This window comes from Hippocampus guttulatus, chromosome 8 (genome assembly GCF_054856545.1).
Source record: "Hippocampus guttulatus isolate MCC_2025c chromosome 8, RoL_Hgut_1.0, whole genome shotgun sequence".
In the NCBI taxonomy this organism is placed as follows: domain Eukaryota; kingdom Metazoa; phylum Chordata; class Actinopteri; order Syngnathiformes; family Syngnathidae; genus Hippocampus; species Hippocampus guttulatus.
This window is the reverse complement of record NC_141268.1, coordinates 6586471-6606841: the sequence shown is the minus strand read 5'-3', so window position 1 is coordinate 6606841 and position 20371 is coordinate 6586471. Positions and strand designations below refer to the sequence as shown.

Sequence of the window (20371 nt, the reverse complement as noted above, 5' to 3'; positions counted from 1 at the left end):
CAGGCTATGTTGATTCTGTTGGTCCTTCTTGTGCGGAAGTGTCTCTACGGTTTTGTGTTGTGTAGACATCATTTCCGATGACTACACTTGGTTCGATAACAACACTGGAGACGTTTTATTTTCGCTAGGTCGCTACCACTGCCCCGCTAAACTTCACCGTCACTGTCAGACGAACACAGAGAAGCTCTACCCGCTCTATTTATATGGACATGGAACACTGTAACCTTCCATACAAAATAGTTCCAAACAAGTAACAATTGCGTCAGTGGCATACATTGTATACCTGTATGATACAGGTAACCTTGGTCTTGTCAGTGGAGCAATCTGGCAACTTTTTAAAAGTAAACTTTCCATTCATAAACTCTTTAAGTATCCGTTTTCAGTGTCTCGCGCTGCCGTGGCTGGCAAAACAAACCTGCGTGGACGTATGCAGCGCGCTTGTTGTTTTGTTTTTGGTTTATTTATAGAGCAACGTAACATCCGCTGTGACGTGTCCCGCATTAATCTCGCGAGAAAAAAAATTAATCCCGTTAAAATTTTTAAATTAATGCCAATAAAAACGCGCTAAACTGACAGCTCTAGTATTTACTAAAAAACAGACAGCTGCCAAGCAACTAGTTGGAGGAGCCTTATAATGAGGAAAATATTTACTAGGTGACCCTAATTCACCTCATTTAAGCAATCGGTGATTTATCCACAAAATCCTAAAATCCAATCATTGGGGATGTTGGTTTATAATGAGGAAAATATTGTCTCGCTCATTGCCATGGTGACCAAAGACTCTCTCTTTTGAGCAGTGGTGGACCAAGACATCATGTAGATGGTGGACTTGGGTGTTATCGTGACTCATCACCATTACAACAGTTAAGGAATTGTGTGTGCTTGTAGAGAATGTTGCCACAAACTAAGAAAAATGATCAGATGATATTTATTTGCAGACATCACAATTTGTGTTAGCATATACATTGATAAGCTCTGTTTGCATCTTTGTGCTTCCGGCTGCATCTTTTGAAAACAACAACAGGGATGCTAACTAAATTACTCATTCACACAAACATGTTATATGTAGAGTGGGTTGCCATTTGGGGAAAAAAAGGTGATGGCAGACATGGATTAGGACTTTTGGATTTGGGGGTGTGGTCATCATCCCCATGTACTCGACATGTTCTTTGAAGGAATCCAGAACCTTCCTGCAGAGGGTAAAAAAGGTATTTCAATCAACCAAATGTTTTCATTATGGAAGGGGAGGTGTAATTTTAGAAGAGGCTATAAGTGTCACACACCTTATGCAGCAAAGGGCTTGCTCGCTCTGCTCCTAATTTGGGAATTGAACACACACAGACAAATAACCACAAGCGCAACAGGTGTTAATTTAGGACACGTTTGGAAATATGCTCCAAGTGCGCACTGGTTGACTCTGACCGTCCGGAAACTCACAATGTTGTTAAAATGCACGAATAGGATATTCGGTGTCCAGCAAAAATGGAGTGCCAGTACATATGGAAATGGTTCAAGCACATGTCGCCATAGGTTACATTTGGAAGTTAATGGAAGGGGAGCAAGCTCTGCCTCTCCAAACACAACACTCTCAGATTAGTGCACAGGCATTTGGTGTGAGTAAAATGAAACAATCCAGTAAAAACCCTCCGTCTTGAATTAAATCAAATGTGCATGTCCATTCGCGATACTGCTAATGTGTCTGCTGAATCATGAAAATGTGAGCGAGTCTCTTTCAGTGAAATGCCATGACCAATATAATTTATGGATTCCGCCATTCAGGCACCTTGTCCCAGTTTAGTTGCCGCTCCGTGTTAGGAAAAGGGTGTGATGAAGGTCACTTGGACCACCTCATGACTTGTTTAGACCAAGCGGGAAGGCTGGTGTCAGGTTTTTGGATGGCTGAAAATGTGATGTACCATTTTCAGCCATACCAGACAAAATGGGTAAAAATCCAGACACCAAGGGTTTATTTGAAAAAAGGTCAATTTTATCTGTGAAAAAACAGACATTCACTTTTTTTTTTATATTGTCCAAAGGATTTGTTTTCTCTACTTTGAGAGTCCCAGAGTTTTATTTGAAGATGCCTCTGTGAGTGCACATACATTTAATTATATTTCTACAAATCCAGACAGTTAAAAGTGTTTATTTGAACGAGATTTCTATTTGAAAGGGTGCTTTTATTTATTTTGAAAATCGTGTCCAAATGATATTTATTTACTCAACTATGAAAAAGCACAAGGCATTTATGTAAGATAACGTGTCGGCATATTCAGAAAAAAAAAGTATTTATATGTATATACATATATATATAAAACAAAATACAAACTCTCACTAACAGTTGGCAACTCCATCAATGTACTTCATTTCTGAAGAGTTTTATCTGAAGTAAAGGGTCAATTTCAGATGTCTGCTTTAATGTTAGGGCTGTATCAACATGCGTCAGGAATGGATGGATGGTGCAAAATAAATTCATGGCGTCAGTCGCCATCTGTGGATAAATTAGTGTGTTTTTGCGACTTCCATGAAATAGTCTTCCCAAATTGACCGTGATCAGTTCTTACCTCAGTGAATGAAGATGGCCACCTATTTCTTTTCCGCCTCTTGAATAACCGGCTCTGTTTATAACAAATGTAGCTTTTTAGCCTTGACAAAAATCCCACCCTCAAGGAATGTCTCATTATTTACGTACGTCGGACTTCCAGTTTACAGCTGACGGTGACCTCGCCATGGTGGTTCTTGGCTCGGCAGGCGTAAACGCCTCCGTCGAAACTCACGGGCTTTCGGATCTCGAGGGAACAGATGCCTTGCACACAGATCTGACGGAATTTGGGGTCATCGCCAATGACCATCTGGTTCTTCAGCCACTCGATCTTGGGCTGCAGAGGAGGGAAAAAAATGTTTTACATGGGTTTTTGATGTGGGTCCAACAGGTGTTTATTTGAAGCAATGCATCAATTTGAGTTGAGGCTTTATTTGTTACAAAAAACACATTCAGTTATGTTCGTCTTCAAGTAGTGGCTTGGGATTTTTTTAATTCACTCAACTACATAGAGTAGCAGACGTTTAATGAAATAAAAACACAATTTTTCCTGTTGCGAGAGCGTGTTTGTTTACTCAACTACAAAGCGTGATCGGTGTTTATTTAAGATGTGTGTCAAATGTCTCTATATTGAGAGTGGGCCCTTCTTGAAATAAAAAATCCAGAATATCTCATTAGAAGAGATTCACCTATTTGAGATAAGGCCCTTATGTTTAGCAAAACAGAAATACGGTTTGTCCCCTAAAAGTGTCCTGATGGGGATTATTTACTCAATTAACTAACAAGATCATTCCAGACATTCACTTGAAGTCATACATTTTTGTGAGAGGAGTTCTTTATTTGTAACAAAAAAAAACTTATGTTTTTGACAGTGTTTAGTTAATCAACTAGCTAATAACAACGTATCAAACATTTATGTGATATTAGTCCTTTATTTGTAACAAAAATGTTTTCTTTTTTTTTTTTCTAAATTAATTAATTATTTCTCAATTGTGGGCTTTAATTTGTATCTGTATTTTTTTTCCTGAAATAATGTGTTTGGCTTTTCATTTACACTAATCCAGATAGTCTTTTTTAAAGCAGGCCTTTCCGTAACAAAAAAAGACGACCTTTTCTTCAAGTAGAGTGTGGAGGGTGTTGTTTTTACTCAAATACTGAAATAATGCGACATTATTTTACGTAAGGCATCTTTGTGAGAGCATACTGTAAAAAAAAAATACATTTAAAAAAATGAATCAAGACAATGGAAATGTTAAATAAAAACAAAGGCAATGGATGTTGTGACCTGACCCATCCCTATGCCAATCCCATTCAAAGTCATCCGGCCCAGCTAACGACAAGCAGGTGAAAGACTTGGAATGGGGGTGGAGGAATGTACCTTGGGGTATCCCCTGACGGAGCACAGCAACTTGGTGCTATAGCCCACCGTGGTGGCTCGGTTGGCCAGAGAGGTGGTAAACTTGGGCGCCTCGGTGAAGTCATGCTCCTGGTACTCTGGGGCCTTGTACTCAATTCCTGCGAGGAAAGAAGCCTAGAATATATTGATGGCCCAGAGAGTTTAGGATGAAATTACAGTGGTAAATTTACTTATGTGTGTTGGAAAGGTGCCTTTAAGTAGGGTGGCCGAGTGAGTGGTGTCAGGGTCTGGAGACAGAGTTGCGCCTTGTGTTCTCATTTTCTATTAATATCTTTGTCTGCTTGTCCTGTTCAATGCACAGTGTATCAATGACTGTAACTCTCCTTGCCCACCTGTGAGGGCATTACAGGACTTTAATTGCTCCATTTCCCTTCTACATTTCACTTGAAATAAACCAAGTGACTGCTGTTAACTAGAGAAACTTGAATGTTGGGTCCAACGCGAGTCAAAATATGACTGTATAGTTTTGAAAAAATTCTCGTCTCACCCGTCTTGAGGATTTTGGCCTCATCCTTGGTGACGGCTGCCTCCTCGCTGATTCCGCACTTGTTTTCGGAGAACACACGGAACTTGTAGGTGTTGCCCATAATGAGGTCCGAGATGGTGCCGTTGAGTCGGTGGTAGTGCTCCATCACAGTGAACCAGTCCTGCCAACACATGTGCAACTCTCATCAGGATCAGGGTTCTACTCAAAAAACTTTTTCCATTACAGCTTCCAGACCGGCCTGGCACCGCACCGGCCTCGCTTACCCAGGCCTTAGTCGCTTTTCCATTACAACTGGCGCTAATCATTTGAGTCCACTGAATTGTGCAAGACTCCACTGGACACTCATAGTGTGTAGGGTTCTGCCATAACATTTCACAAATGTCCAGTTTCAGCCACAGGTTTGACGACAAATTAATTTGGGGGTTTAAGCGAGAGTGACACAGCTGCCGACTGCACTTCAGGTCTAGCAAGCTCTCAATTCACTTTTCATTCATTTTGCTGCCTTTCAGAGTTGCTGCGCCCGGTGTTTGAAGCCCTCCCGCAGCCGCCCCAAGCCGCCACAACCAAGGCATGGACCACAACCAACCGCCATACCGAGGGTGACTGAGGTTCCGGGCTGCAGCTGGAGGATGTCCTCATCACCGTCAAGCCCAACGCTCATTCAAGTTAATGACCACGGTGAGCAGAGCATGATGATCGCAAATTTTTTTACAAGCTTCACTATTTCACACATTGGCACATTGGAAGTTGTAAATATGATTAAGTGTTGTTGTAAAACAGAGTACTGAGTACTGTATCAACTGTATTTTTACGCCTTGGTGGAGGCTGACTCTGACTCACTCACTCAAAACCATGAAATGGGCGTGTGAAGTGAGTTACTTGTCGCATTGCTTAAGAAACGCTGACATCTGTTGGCCAATCAGATGACAATGGCATCACGGACCTGCGTTCTAGAAACACTTTGAATAAGGCTCTGAAAAGCCGTTCTATTGTAACCAACCAAAAAGTGTAATATGTGGAACCAGGACATTTTGAGGTGGAACCGGTACAATGGAAAAGCGGCTGAATTAGCCGACCGGAGTTGCAGTGCGGTCCTTACTCCTGTCTTCTTGTCGGCCTTTTGGATTGTGTAGCCTGTGATTTCTGTGTTGCCATTGTCTTTGGGCGCCGTCCACTCCAGTGCCACGTTGAAGCCCCACGTGTCCACGATCTTTACGCTGGCCGGAGGACCAGGAAGCTCTGTCAACCAGCAATAGATTAGATGATGACATTGCAGTATTCAGTTTATTCATTTAGTTCAAAAAATTTAAAGGGAAAAAAGTCATCTATCGAGAGGACTGAGCACTGATTTGAAGTTTCTCTTTGAGAGGAACTTCCTTGCTTGTCACAAAGACTTTTTTCTCAAATAGCGTCCAGAGGGTGAATGTCTTGCAGAGAGTACCAGGCATTTACAGTATTGCAAGTTGCGTCTACTTGAATGAGTGAGTCCTTTACTTTACTTGTACCACATACGTGAATCCAGACAACTCTTTCTGCTTGGCTCTCGACGAAGGCGGACGCTTTCTGCACAGCTCCCTGCCCTCCCACCTTTTTTTTTCCCTGCTCGCCACTTAGTCTTCTTGAGCTGTCTTTTGTCCAACTTTTTCTTTTTTTTTTCCCTAGCCTCCTACCGTGTTTTCATCCGAAGAACTAACCATGGAATTAGTTTGCTGGTCTCTTGATGTAATCGACAACATTTTTTCGACGAAAAGAGCGGGCAGTGGGGAGCCTGCTTGCCCTCCGGGGACACTTGCTGCCGGATACGCCCTGGATCCATGGAGAAAGTGGAGACCGGTGTGCCTGACAGTACTGTCCGTGGAGGATGTGGAAGACATCTATATTATTGGCCTTTTGATAACAGGTATGCTGCTGTTTGGTGTTGGCAGCTTGCTGTTCTATCGCAAAATTCAACCGACGGGAGCGGCTCTATTGGAAGTGAAGAAGCTGCCGGTCACTCTGGGTGGCTTGGCGCGAATGTCCAACACTCAGACTCAAGCGGTGACTGAGCTCAATCGCAATATTGTTGATTTTGGAGCGACTCCGCGCGATCGATAATACCATGGAGACGTTGGAATCCACGCTGCGGAAAGAATTTCTGGATCAGACTGATCGGCGCCACTGAGGAGATACAGACCAAGGACTCAAGGCTGTCTGGAATTGTTGGTGGCCGTCTCTCCAAAACAAACAACGCTATCTGGCCTTTCCCCTGGATGGAAATACGCACGGAGTCTAGGGCCCCCACCACCACCCCCCTCCTTCTCGGCCATGGACTGATAAGCCGGGACTGTCTTCATGATGAGCAGACCTCGACGATGCAGCTATGACCTGTACACGCATACACATACACAACTGGACAACCACACGCGCATACACATCCTTGTTATCACCGTCTTCATCGCTCCGATTCTTTTTCCCCGTGACGTGGTTCGATAATGCAGAGCGCAACGGTGGACCGTGCGGCTGGTCATTACGGCTGCGTCGCGGTTACCCCCCCTCCCCCCTCCCTTCCCATTCATCCTCCCCCTTATTACATGTTATGTCTTGTGACTTGTTGTAACTGTCACATGCTTATTTTATGTGCTAGGGTCTTTTTTTATCCTGGACTTAAATTATCCTCGGAAGAGGATAGTTCGAGTGTGTTTTTTTTTCCCTCTCCCTACCCAGCGTTTTTCCTTTCTGAATTCTGATTGTAATTTCCCCATTGCGGGACAAATAAAGGATATCTTAATCTTAAAAAGCATCTATTTGAGGGGAGCTCTTTGTTTCATTTCAAACAAAGCATACATGTTTCCTCAAGGAGTATTTTTTTACTAAATGCACTAAGGAGTAGCACTCAAATTTCGTTGTATGTAATACAATGACAGTAAAGGTGATTCTGATTCTGATTCTGATTTGATAGGAGACCTCCATTTGTAACAAATCTCTTCTAAATTCGTAAAAATTCTCAAAAACAGAGAACATCAAACATTTACTGTATTTGAAGGTGGTGTTTATTATTTTTAGATTATTTTGTTTGCTAAGGAAGACAAATATGTACAGACAGTAAATAGAAGGCGTTCACCTACCAACAATCTGCAGGGTGAGTGTGGCCTTGTCCTCAAAGTCCTCCACTTTGACGGACATCTCATAGACACCGGAATCGTCCCTCTCGGCTGCTCGGATGAAGATGATGCTGTCCCTCTCGGTGCTGCGAATGTTGACCCTTCCTTTCTCTAGCGGCTGGCCGTTTTTGGTCCAGCTAACCACGGGCTTAGGTTTGCCCTAGAGGACACCATTACGCTTTAGTCACATGACACGTAGGGTCTGCTTCCTGGTCTTGAAAGCGCTTACTGTGAAGGGGATGGTGAGGTTGATCTTGTCTCCAACGTGAGCCACGTATCTCTGCCTTAGGAAGCGAGGCAAGCGCACCTTGGGACGATCTAATTGGTGATGAAAATATTAGTTTTTAATTTATTCAGTGGAAATGCATCTTTTATGGTTGAGCTTTAGAGGTGAGCAAAACAAGTGCTCCCCGAAACTTGTCATAATTGCACCACTGAGAACAAAAATGAGCTAAATCACATTTTGTCATTTAACTAATTTAATGCCAAAAAGTAAAAATTGATTTGCAAAAACCATCATTTAGTGCCAAAACATGGACATAGGTATTAATAATAAAGGGCTCGGTCAGTATCGAGGTTGTGGGAATGATTTCAGTATGATAAATCACCACTAGATGGCTTTGATCAGATTTTGGTCTCAAATAGTGTGAGTGGGTGTGGGGTGTGGGATGTGGCACGATGGTAGTGACGTGCGGAAGCAGTGTGGTGTTGAGAACATGGAAAAATATGAGCAGGTAATTCTACAACAGAGTTTTTTGAAATTAAAAAAACAACGATAAAGTCCCATCGTCATCCTTGATGTACACACACACACGCGCGCACACACACACACACACTCAGGTACACGCTGGCACACAAACACACTGCGTGAAATGCATCCTTTCACAAAAAGCTCTTTTTCTCAGAATCTTTCTGCGAAATTAGTATTTTCAAGAAACAGACCTGCATTTACAAGTTAAATGAGGTGGAAATAATTTATATTGCAGCAATCTGTTGTCCTTATCTCACAGAACGTAGACACGCGTCTGCCAGTCGTTTTTTTCTTTTTTTTAATCTAATCAGATTTCAGCTTTGATGTGTTGACATGCACATATTATTTTGTCCTCTGCTTTCAGAACCTCGACTGCAGCCGTTAGCGGCACACACACAACATTGAATTCGCTGTTTTTTCTTTTGGCCAATCAGATCGTAGATTCATCTCTGTGTCACAAATGGGGTCAAGGCGGATGAGTTGGCACATTGGTCTCATTTATTGGTATAATGCCGACAGACGTGGTCAGCTGACTTTGAGATCTGAAGTACAGTAAGAACAACATGCTGGAATTTCATGGGCGGTACCACCTGCTGTGTTCAGTGGCACAGCATATGTCGGGACTGTAAATAGCTTGTAGGGGAGAGGGGTGGCATCGTACTGTATACTGGAAGCTACAAAAAATCACTATAAAACAAAGCGAGGTGTCGCTCATTTTTGGATTTGGATGAGCATTTACAAATGTGAGAATAAGTGGAAAATGCCTGTCATGTCGATTCGCCTTATCGGGTCACTTATCGCGGATTAACTGCGCAGCAAAATCAACGTATAACACCGTTGATGGCTACCAAAATAAACAGCATGGCAATGGCTGTCATGGGATTTGAGTGTCACCTGAGAACAGTCGACCCCCCTCCCCGCACAGACAAGAATTCAACCTCCAACACACAACAGAGCCCCACCTGCTGGCCCTCAGCTCACTTGACGCCAGTCAACTCCCCCAAGTTTGCTGCCTCGCCAAGCGCGTTAATGACCACCGACATCTCAGCTATTTTTCCACGGCTTTGCAGACATTTGGAAGGAAACCATTCATAAAATGCTTTCTATTCTTGTGCGCTCACCAAGGGTAGGGCTGTCACAATAATTTTTTTTACGGGTGATATATTTTCTCAGACACGATCAAGAAACACGATAGTATTATGTTTTATTTTATTTTAATTTATTGATGTCACTGATATAGTGATGCTATTGAACAGTTGCATTGAAATGCAGAACAATCAAATATATAAATAAAAAAATAATTTCAACCAGAGGTGTCAAATCCAGGCCCAGAGAGTAAAAACCCTCCCAGTTTGGCTTTAGCCAAGAAGCCTCTACTCAAAAGTTTGTTTACCTGCTGGGTGAGTAGAAGCACCTGTCGCTCAAACCAAACTGTTTCTTGTTCTTAATTTTTGGCCTTTATGGTTAGTAGCTCGGCGGCCCGGTAGTCTAGTGATTAGCGCATCGACCTCACAGTGCAGAGGTACCAGGTTCAATCCCAGCTCCGGCCTCCGTGTGGAGTTTGCATGTTCTCCCCGGTTTTCTCCGGGTACTCCGGTTTCTTTCCCCATTCCAAAAACATGCATGGCAGGCTGATTGAACACTCAAAATTGTCCCTAGGTGTGAGTGTGAGCGCGGATGGTTGTTCATCTCTGTGTGCACTGCGATTGGCTGGCAACCGGTTCAGGGTGTCCCCCGCCTACTGCCCGAAGACAGCTGGGATAGGCTCCAGCACCCCCCCGACCCTTGTGAGGATAAGCGGATCGGAAAATGAATGAATGAATGAATGGTTGGTATCTTACGTCTTGCTGTCAACGTCCTTCATCAGGATGACCATAAAGAATTTGAATTTTCTGAAATAGTGTCAGTTTCATTACTCACCAGCAGGGAGTCACATTTATTTATTTGAAGAAAAAACATTTTTGTCCAGTTTTGGCTTTGACACCTCCGTGTTTTCCAACAACCTCCTTCATCAGGGTGGACATAGGGTTTTTGTATTTCCTCATGTAGTATCAATTTATAAAACTAGTTTAGTTTGTATTTTTTTCTTCTAGCTCTTGATCTTTGGCTTTGCGTTATTGGCTTCTTGACATTTCATTTGTTTATTCTTGTTGTTTCCTTTTATTTTGCCCTTGGATTGGTTCTGTTTCTGCATTGTTTCTCCAGCAATTTCTGTTCCTACTTTGTCGGTGCGTTTTTTTTTTTTTTTTTTTGGAGGGGGGGTTTGTAAAGAAATATTTTTGTTATCGCACTTTGTCCGGAACTGCGTATCTGGAATCCAAAAACATGATTCGGTTTGGACCAGAACCTGACAGTGAGTATGTCATTTCTTACCGGCAACCTCCTTCACCATAACAGCCTCGGGGAGGGTGACTGGTTGACTCCTTCCTCCAGCGTTCACAGCCACCACGCGGATCTTGAGCCGGTCTCCGGTAGTTTGATTCTTGATGGCGTAGCGGCAGGACTTCTGCAGGTCCTCGTTTACTGCCTTCCAGTCCTCAGCTGAAAGAACAAGGTTCAGTTTCAGAAGAAATGAACTTTATTTTTGTGCCCAATGCAAGTCTGGTGCCCCAACTAGTGTTAAACGGCGCATGGGGGGCTGGACTAAGTTTTGGTATTTTGGTAGACCTGTGCAAGCCGAGCCATTTTAAAATGAAAATGTTGCGCCGTTGTGGGCGTGAACACTGCCAACTTGTTTCACTGCCACTCAAAACGGCTCCTCTCATTTCCTTTCAATGCCCCACGCATATCGTGTAGCCTTTGAAATGGTGGAAGAAGACACTGATTTGATTGAATCCTGCAGCAGGTCATGGTGTGAAAGTACAGTATGTTTATAAGAAACTGTAAACCAAGATTAGGAATTAAAACTAATGTAAAAAACACAAATTTAAAACATTTCCATTTCTGAAAGAAAATAAACAACATGCTTGAATGAAAAAAAAAGATAGGTAGGTAACAACATATTTTTTCTTTTACACCTCTGATCCTCAGACATATTCTCCATCCTGTGCCAAGAACGACGAATATTCCTGCTATATTGAGAAGGTGAGAGGAATTGAGTCTCCAGGACAGTGTATTCCTGTTTGTCTGAGCCTGCCCTCAGGTGGCCAAGGCGCACACACCTGAATGAGCAGCAAAATGTGCATTGGGGAGAAAGTGTAAAAAAAAAAAATTGTTTTCAACTTTTCAATTTTGTCATGATTGTAGTTTTTTCAAGTATATTACAGGGCTGGTTTTCACAATAAAAGCACAGTGCACATTTTAGTTTCTTGGAAATCTGGAATGGATTAATGACATTTTCATTCATTTCCGTAGGGAAAGACAATTTAAGATTTTTTAAAAATCTTATAACTGTGTTTAATAACTTTTCCAGGTAATTTACACATTTCTTGTGTTTTACAACATTCCCTATCACTTACAAATATTCTTGTCCTTCAGCAATGCTATCAAAACACAACTCCTTGTTTTCTTTATTGTCATTATGTTTCTTGTATTGGAATGAATGTCTTTCAATATTCAGACTTTGACTGTGATACGGTCGAGCTAAGCGGGTCTACATTCTTAGTGTGTGATCTTTTTTGCGTTGCAAACACAGCAGTTGTCCACAACCTTGTGAGTCGAGCACAAAGCAAAAACATCCTCCATCAGCTGCCCCTCTGAACCTTGTCTGATGATTTAAAGGGTCAGCTGAGCATCTAGCGGGCGGTGTATAAATATCACCGGGTGACCTCTGGCATGCCAGCTTTGAGACGGGCGCACCCAGTGTGGCCCTGGGACTCACTTCCATCCTGGCACACCTCAATATTGTACCCGTCCAGGCCTGACAGGCCAATAACCTCTGGCTGGCTCCAGATGATCATCACTGAAGTGTCGTTCTTATCCTCCACGAACAGATCCAGAGGGGCGCTCGTGGGCTCTACGGACGCCGATTAGAGAAGTCATATTTTGGGCAGTTTTCGATTAAATGAACTTTTTGTTTGTTCAGCTGTGCGCTATGTGGCGGGTGGGTTACCTGGAGGTGGTGGTGGAGTGGGTGCTTTAGGCTCTTCGGGCTCAGGCGCCTCACCAGCTTCAGCTGAACAGGGAGGGGCAGGATTGTGAGCAGCAGAAGCAGCAGCAAAATCACGCTGAAAAGACTTCCAAGTCTCACAATTTATTTTCCAAACCCCAATTTGTCACCAAATCAAGAGAGTGGAACACATAAACTGGGTTTAAAGCAGAATGATCTGCTCATAAAAGAGGCACATTTGCTTGAAAATTTCTTTAAACAAATACAAACTAGTTTATTTGTACTATCTACACCTGTAGAATTTAAGTACTCCTGTCTTACTTATTCTAAACTTAAAGATAAGTTAATAAAATCTCAAGTTTTTGAGATAAGTTATGATCCCTTTTAAGTGGGGGAAACACTTGAAGCGAGTGAACTGCTTCTTACACAAACTGTCAGTTAATGAGCAATATCTTGGCAGACAATGCTTCAGCATGCTGTATTTTGCATTGATTTTGAAAGCTCTAATTTCAGTTTGTTTTTGCAGAGTAGTAGCTATGAATAAACACGAGTATGTGATCAAATGAGCGCATCATTGGCGGGCAAGTGTGTGGAACAGTAGATAGTGAGCTGTTTAGGCTTTTATTTATAATGTTCAAATGGCAAGTCCGTAAGTCTTCAGTAATCTTTAGAAAGTAAATAAGTAGAGGGGGGGGTGTTAGTTATCTGGTGTGGAGACCTTTCGACGTACAAATGTTTCATGAAATGTCACTTCATTGGGGAGCGATATTGTTCAATCACGTACAATGTAACAGACGCACCAAAGCGAGTTGTGTAATTGCTGTGCGGCTGTAATGTGATGTTTGGAGTAGGATTTGTATTTTGTTTCCCACGTGCAGAAGTCAATGTAGACCAATTTAGAACATGTCGGCAGCTATCAACTTTTTTTTTTTTTGGGAGTGCGTCACAGGGGGGGCAGGTGTTGGTAACAGAAGATGGAGCATCGAGGTGTTATAATGGCGGGGAGTTTACATTTCATGCCCAAATGACAACTTTGACAGTCTACAATTTAAGAGAATATTAACAGTGAGCATCTGTGAGTAGGTGATGAAAATGTGACAAAACTGAATTGAAGTGAAGTGCAAGGTGTTCACATTGACCTCGGATGATTACAAGTTGCATGGTGAAGACAGCCGGATGTTGAACACTTAATCCATAGCTGTGAGACAATGCCAGTGTTGTATTTTGTCTCCTGCATGTGAGGGTCGAGCATTTTAAATTTAAAAATTGTTGTGTGGTGGCGGAGGGGTAGACTTGACAGACAAGCTTGTTCTCCAAAGAAATTTTCATAGCAACCCACTTTGGGGGTCACGAGTACTGATTCCACCACCACGGTGCTCAATTTAAATATATAAATAAAGGGAATTCCGACAAAAAGAAAGATTCTACCTTTTTATTATTGGCATGCGCTCGGTTAGTTTGTAAATGTAACAAAGTGTTACAATTAATTGTCTTCTGCACATGGTTTAGTTTACTGCTGCCCCCGCATTATCCTGTTTCTTCATCGCGACCCACTTTTAAAGACGTTAAGAAAAATAAAGAACACATTTTATTTAAAAGTAGCTCCTGAGAACACGTGCATTGTATGTTGTATTTTGAAAAGCTGCTTAGAATGAATTTGCCCGACCGCTAAAAGCATATTACTCGCCATGATGTCCGCCAACCAAAGGCTGAGCTGCACTGTACTTCTTTACAGAGTAAATTATTGGCTAAAGCGTGAGGCAACTGCACTTCCTGTTGCTTGCCTAATTTGTTCCATGTGGGAACTTGGTACAGCTCAGTACTGTAGCAGAAAATTCTAAATAAAAATGCAGGTTATTATTTCTACTAGCTGTCCGTGACCTACTTTTGGATTTCGACCGACCGGTTGAGAAACACTGGTATAGGCAACATTAAAATGTCTTTGTCATGCTGTTGTGAGAAAGTTGTTTTCGATTTGTCTCCAAAAAAGCAGAAAGATCAGCATCTTCCCACAGTGTAAAAATAATTTGGAGAAACTCTCCAAGTTCCACACACTGAGCTCAACAGGAGACTTTTTATTTATTTTTTTTTTTACCGTCTGCTGGTGCGGCTTCACCCCCTTCGGCCGGGGAGGCAGCGGGGGCCTCACCCTCCACCGCAGGCGCGCCAGCCTCGGCAGGTGCAGCTGCCTCGGCGTCAGCGGGCGCCGCCTCCGACGCCGGAGCGGCAGACTCGGCCGGGGGGGGCTCAACGACCGGTGTGGGCTCCGGAGCTGGCTCAGGAGTCGGCTCCGGCTCAGGTGGGGGCTGCGGCGCCTTTTCAACCTTCTTGCCGGGTTTCCTCTTGATTGGGGCAGGCTTGGACGGCATGTTGGTTGTTGAAATTCCTAATTGGCGCACACACACGATAAGACGTCCTTGACTTGTATCCAATGCCACCGTCTGCAATGGAGAGGAGCATTAAATAGACCCCCACCAAGAGACAGGCCCAGCCCCCTTTGGAATGGGCGCAATTGACACCTCCGCTCAGCTCGGCACAATATTGAGCTACAAATAAAAAAAAAAAAAGGGCAAGTTTTAAGCTCCAAAATCATGTCGGCAAGTCTCAAGGAATTCACCCATTAAGTGACTCAATTAAATGAACATTACTGAATCAATACTGAATAAAATCAGAGCAAATATAGAGTATAATTCAATATTTATCATACAATACATAACCACTTGTTTATGTTTCTACATGTACAAGTACATGTAAAACTCTTAGCTACTAATTATTACAGTTGTTTCTCTATTGAACATTCACAAAAAAACGTGTTCACCGATTACTTATCGAAGCTCATTGAAAAAATTAAGTGAAATTGTTTATTTTACTCATATCCATTCTTCCATCCAATTTCCAATCCACTTTATCTTCACAAGGCTCACAGGGGGTGCTGGAGCCTATCCCAGCTGTCTTCGAGCAGTAGGCAGGGGACACCCTGAACCGGTTGCCAGCCAATCGCAGGGCACACAGAGACAAACAACCATCCACGCTCATACTCACAACTGGGGACAATTTAGAGTGCATAAACCCACGATCTCTGCACTGTGAGGTCGACGTGCTAACCACTGGATCACCGGCCGCATATATATGTAAAAAATATTTATAAACCCCAATAGTTTTGCCTATTTGTTTGAAATAGAAAAAAGTAAAAACAAAAAAAGGCATTTTTTAAATTATTGTTGTAGTCACAATAAATGTACCTTTTTTTTTTTAGAAAAACTAATTACATTTGACAGAAAAATTAATACTCCATACTCGTTTTTAATTTGAGTAACTCCAATAAAGTAACAAATAATTATCCCAATGAATGTAAAATGTAATGACTTCTTTATTGTATAATTTACAGTGTATTAGCCAATTATTCAGTATACACATGTCACTTATTATGTACTATGTACCATGGCGAAGACGCTCATGACAGCTTTCGACGAAAGGTAATTCATTATGAAGTTGCACCAAGTGGAACGAAAAGACATCCTGTCACCCAGTCCCAGACGTCTTTTTCAAAATCTGTCATGAAAAGAAAGATTGGCCATGATTAGAGCCAATTTCACAAAAACTGGAGATGTTTTTTTTTTTGTCTTGAATGCACAGAGAGCGTGAAGGCACTCAAGAAATCAGACGTTTTGATTTCTTTTTTTGATTCAATGAAGTGACAAGATACAGGCGATGAAATATAACATGTACTTTATTGATTTGAACAAACAGTGGTTGGTTGTACAGGTGGTGGATGTACAGTAATGGAGCCAGCCCAGCGTTTTTCGTTAAACCTATTCATGTTTTTATCGGAACCCAACTCTGAACAATTTTTTTGCCGTGCATCCAGAACGCTGCCATATTTACAATCTTTACAATGACGTTTCGTACAAAATAGAGAACTTAACCTTTATAAAGGATTCTTAGAAAAGAAGAGGAAATATCAAATATCGGAGTAGTAAAAAAAGAAAACAAAAACAAAAACAAATGATCTTCCTCGTGGTCACATAGCGAGTTTACATGCATTTACAACACAGAAAAATCCTGAACATTTCAAGAAATCCCATAGCATTTTTTTTTCTCTCCGATATTTACTGTTCAGTTGACGACAACTTTCTAAAAAAGAATATGACTATCCAGCAACCTGTAACGGCCTCCATTTAGTTTTTGGGGTTACGCCCATTCAAAGTGCTTTTTCCACCTTTTTGGAATTAAAGTTTCAATTTGAAATGGAGATCTTGACCATTATTTCAAACGAGGTCGATTTACCCTGTTTCCAACATAACGCCCCTGACGAAACCATCGTTTTAAGGCTCACCGGGTTATCCCTTCACTCCCGAATTAACAACTGGAACGTCCGACATTGGCAAAATCCCAAGCAGAAGTTGCTGTATAGTACAAAACCAGTCATGGCTACGGCACAAAGATAAGCAAAACAACCAGTCCAGTTTTTTTTTAGGGGGGGGGGGGTTAACAAGGCCAACATCTTTACAAAAAAAAATGTCTTTAAATCCCATCTTGTGAGTGAAATTCATCTTTCTATTCACTCCTATGACCAATCGGAGTCGGCAATTCGTAACCAAGCGACTTTTTTTTTTTTTTAACTTTACATATCATTTATGTTCTCACATTAAAATGTCTGGACATTCATTGATATGATTACACACGTGAAGTTCATTCAACATGATGGGACACACACACTGAGGCCAGATTTGAGCATTCTGTGAACAAAGTCAGCAAATGCAATGAGTGTACCCTTTTTTTTTTTTTTAAATACAGTCATTTTCTATTTTAGGAACAATCTATATTTTACATACACGCACACAAAAATAAATAAATACATGACTCCGGAGCCATCCGCGAATACTGTCACAAGGTCATGGTCGTTACGCATGGTACAATGTCTTACGCGACGCCACTTTTCTCTTAAAAAAGTTACTCTAAAAATCTATTTAACGATAACAATCTGGCCAACCTACCCTGAATCGTTACATGATATTCGACATCGAACAACGTGAAAAGCACCAAACATACCCAAATGTCGATAAAATGCAACTTTTTTTAAAAAATTCTTCTGATGAAGTGTATGATGTGATAGGACGATGAAATAAGTCTAGGTGGCTTTAAAGTCTTTCTCCTCGGCTGTTTCTCTTCTTATCAACTCATTAATTTTGCTACATGTTCAATATTTTTTGTTGTTTCCTTGATGATTGTTGTTTCAACAATCATGTGTACCCTCATACGTGATTTGGAACAATGTTTTCACATGTGATCATTAAGCTGTAAGGAACTCCAACACTTTTGAAGGAGTATTAGGGCCACACACAAACATCAAAAATAATACACGTCGGTCAGTGGTTCTCATAATGTGGCACACAGAATCCCTTTTCATCATGTTACAGTGGATTGAACTTTTCTGAAGTACAATTCAATTATATTTAACTGTTCAGTACAATCAAGTCGCATTTTAACCTTCTACAACTATTTGATTTCAAAGATAAGTACAGTCTTGATCAAGTTTAAGTGCCTTACTTTTTTTAGTGGATCATTATTTAGAACCATATTTACTTTCCGATAATTTACGTAAGTGCAGTGCTAATGTTTAACTTAAACAGGTTTTTTTTTCACACTTAAAAAAAATGGTGAATTGAATTGATTCAGCTTTATTTTGTCATGTGGTTGCATGAAATAAAATCATCTGGACCCACATTCACAATTTTTTTTAAATAGACTATGCATCTTAAAAAAAAAAGAACGAAATCCAGAGAATTCTATTGTTTTGCAGCCACTTATCAAAATAAAATGGAGCTCTGCCTTGTTTTTGATGAACGTTTCAGCACTGCGACTCGCTAATGGTGTAGTGGCACACTCGCCTGACTTGTATGGCGGCAGTGAGGGGTCGGTTCCCACTCAGTGAATGTCGGCGTGAAGGTTGTCTCTATGTGGGCCCTGCGACTGACTGGTGACCAGTTCAGGGTGTAGTCCGGCTTCCCCCCCAAAGTCAGTTGGGCTAGGCTCCGACGACCTTGTTCATGGTAAGCGGTGTTGATGATGGATGCATGGATTTCACACTGCGTGTCGTGAGTCTATTTAAAAAATACGTTTTATTTTTGGACTGAAATAAATTAAGATGCAAGTGCATTCTGTGTGGCACTAAGTAACCCTTGCGTTGAGTTTAAAGATCGTGGAATCAAAGTGTGTCATCATTCTCCTCCTGCTGGTGGAGCAATTGTAGATGAAATACCTGGTAGGCTATACATGGCAGCAGTGGTGATGCTGTGTGTGTTTTAAGGTTAAGCAGCTAAAATACATAAGTGCTCGAAGACTTGCGGAGAGAGAGAGAGAGAGAGAGAGAGGGAAAAAAAAGAGTATGACAGCAACATTTTCCAATTTGCGATTATGGATATGCAAGTTCAAACCGAGGACTCGTGACAGGAAATGAAAAGCTCTTGAAACTTGCTAATGGGAGGAGCTAAGCTGACGTAAGCACCAGTGAAGTTTTTTGTTCGTTAAGGCATATTTTTTTTTCACCTGCTCAGGATGGAAAGTCAGGGGATTGCATAATGCGTAACATTTGGCTTGAAGAGACGGATCCGGCAGATATGAACTTCAGCAACTTCCATCGTGCTGTCATACTCTCTTTATTGATTTATTTTATCCCCTTCTGCATTGCATTTCAGAACAGCTTCAGTGGACGAGCACAAAGTATCCCCTCGCTGCGCTTCGGAGGCTGTGCTGGTTTGGACATCACCTGAAGTGTTTATTAGCACCAATCTAAGAAGATGATTGAGGGCAAAGAGGCGGTCAACGGACCTGAAGTGAATCATGTCAATATATGCAGGGGGTCCTCGGATTATGATGAGCCCGACATGCGAGACAACATTTTGAGGCTATGGACAGTGTGAGCCGCGTAAGAATACGCTGCACGGTATTTACAAATATTTGGGTTTTAGGAGGAATTTCAGGATGAACCCAAAATGCCTTTACAGATGAACTCTAAAAATGTCTTTTAAATTTGACACACCACAGAAGAGTGTTGTTGTCGAACCCGCCAAATTTGATTGACGACAAACATTGCAAAAAAATATATAGAATGAGTCTTCAAAATATACGCTGCGGGCCTCTTTCTTATGCCTACGCATATCTCCGTGTTTGAGTCACAAAAATCTATCTGCTTAAAACCTCTGGTGGCTGAAATAATATCCCACTGCGTGGTTCTGCGAATTTCCACGCCCCGAAGGGGGCACCAGCTAGCCGAATCATAAAAACTAGTGAACTCAGAATTGCAACCCAAGTTATTTCGTAGCGTGGGAGACAAGTGAAGTGTGTCACAAAGACACTGTAAAAGCCTAGCACCCGCCCTCCCAAAAAAAAGTATCAGGAAAAAGGATTGGTAACAGATTAAAGCTTTATCCCCAAAATTGGTTGTGACCGTACATAGTTCTAAGGGTTTGCTTGATTTCAGCGATTATTTTCAAACGTGTATTTTGAAGCAAATCTCAGAATTGGCTTTACAGTGTCTTAATGACAAATCCTATTTGAACCAGGAAATTTATGGTCAGTGTAGGTTCATGGTAGATGACAGTGCATTCGGAATTATATAGAAATTTGGGTTACATTGCCACCGTCGGAACTCTGCCAGAAAATGAGGACCCCCTGTACGTACAGTGTATGGATATATTTTGAAATACATTTGTACTTTCTTAAAAATACTGTAAGATTTTCACTTTTAACTTCCCATGGTAGGAATGACGCTTCAAAATCACCCTAAAACCTTTTTTTTTTCTCGAATGAACAGCAGGCTGTCATTCCAGCAAATGAGTAACAACTACTTTTTTTTCGGTATGAGTGTTTTTCAACGCGCAAGCTTATTCACAGTCTTGGCAGGCTGGGGTCGTCTTTGTCTGGTGATTCGATGTAATTGGCAGCCTCTTGAAGCTTCAAAAGCATTGCCATCTAAAAGCAGAGAAG

The 20371-nt window shown here is 41.7% G+C and overlaps 2 protein-coding genes across 2 annotated transcripts in view; both read right to left on the bottom strand.

The window, feature by feature from the left end:
- Positions 1-912: 912 nt before the first annotated feature.
- Positions 913-14809, bottom strand: mybphb (myosin binding protein Hb). The gene is made up of 13 exons (XM_086117833.1): positions 14478-14809; positions 12386-12448; positions 12155-12289; positions 10708-10875; positions 7813-7901; positions 7548-7743; positions 5543-5682; positions 4444-4603; positions 3918-4054; positions 2690-2876; positions 2562-2615; positions 1284-1315; positions 913-1190 (listed from the first exon to the last, which is right to left on the bottom strand). Exons 1-11 carry the CDS (start codon positions 14749-14751, stop codon positions 2584-2586), a joined length of 1581 nt encoding a protein of 526 aa, XP_085973959.1. The 5' UTR covers positions 14752-14809; the 3' UTR covers positions 913-1190; positions 1284-1315; positions 2562-2583.
- Positions 14810-16094: 1285 nt separating this feature from the next.
- The window catches only part of nav1b (neuron navigator 1b), a 45953-nt gene continuing 41676 nt past the window's right edge, over positions 16095-20371 (bottom strand). Inside the window, exon 29 of the mRNA XM_086117773.1 lies at positions 16095-20356. Within this exon, the coding sequence (XP_085973899.1) occupies positions 20273-20356 (84 nt within the window). The 3' untranslated portion in view covers positions 16095-20272. The remainder of the gene's footprint in view (positions 20357-20371) is intronic.

Bases quoted from the DNA above. Each gene is read 5' to 3' on its own strand.
- mybphb (XM_086117833.1), bottom strand. From the start codon at position 14,751: ATGCCGTCCAAGCCTGCCCCAATCAAGAGGAAACCCGGCAAGAAGGTT. The intron at 7,902-10,707 runs GTAAGAAATGAC...ATCACCAATTAG, and splicing joins TATGGTGAAGGAGGTTGCCG to ATCGTCCCAAGGTGCGCTTG. The intron at 4,604-5,542 runs GTAAGGACCGCA...ATGTGTTGGCAG, and splicing joins AGGCCGACAAGAAGACAGGA to GACTGGTTCACTGTGATGGA.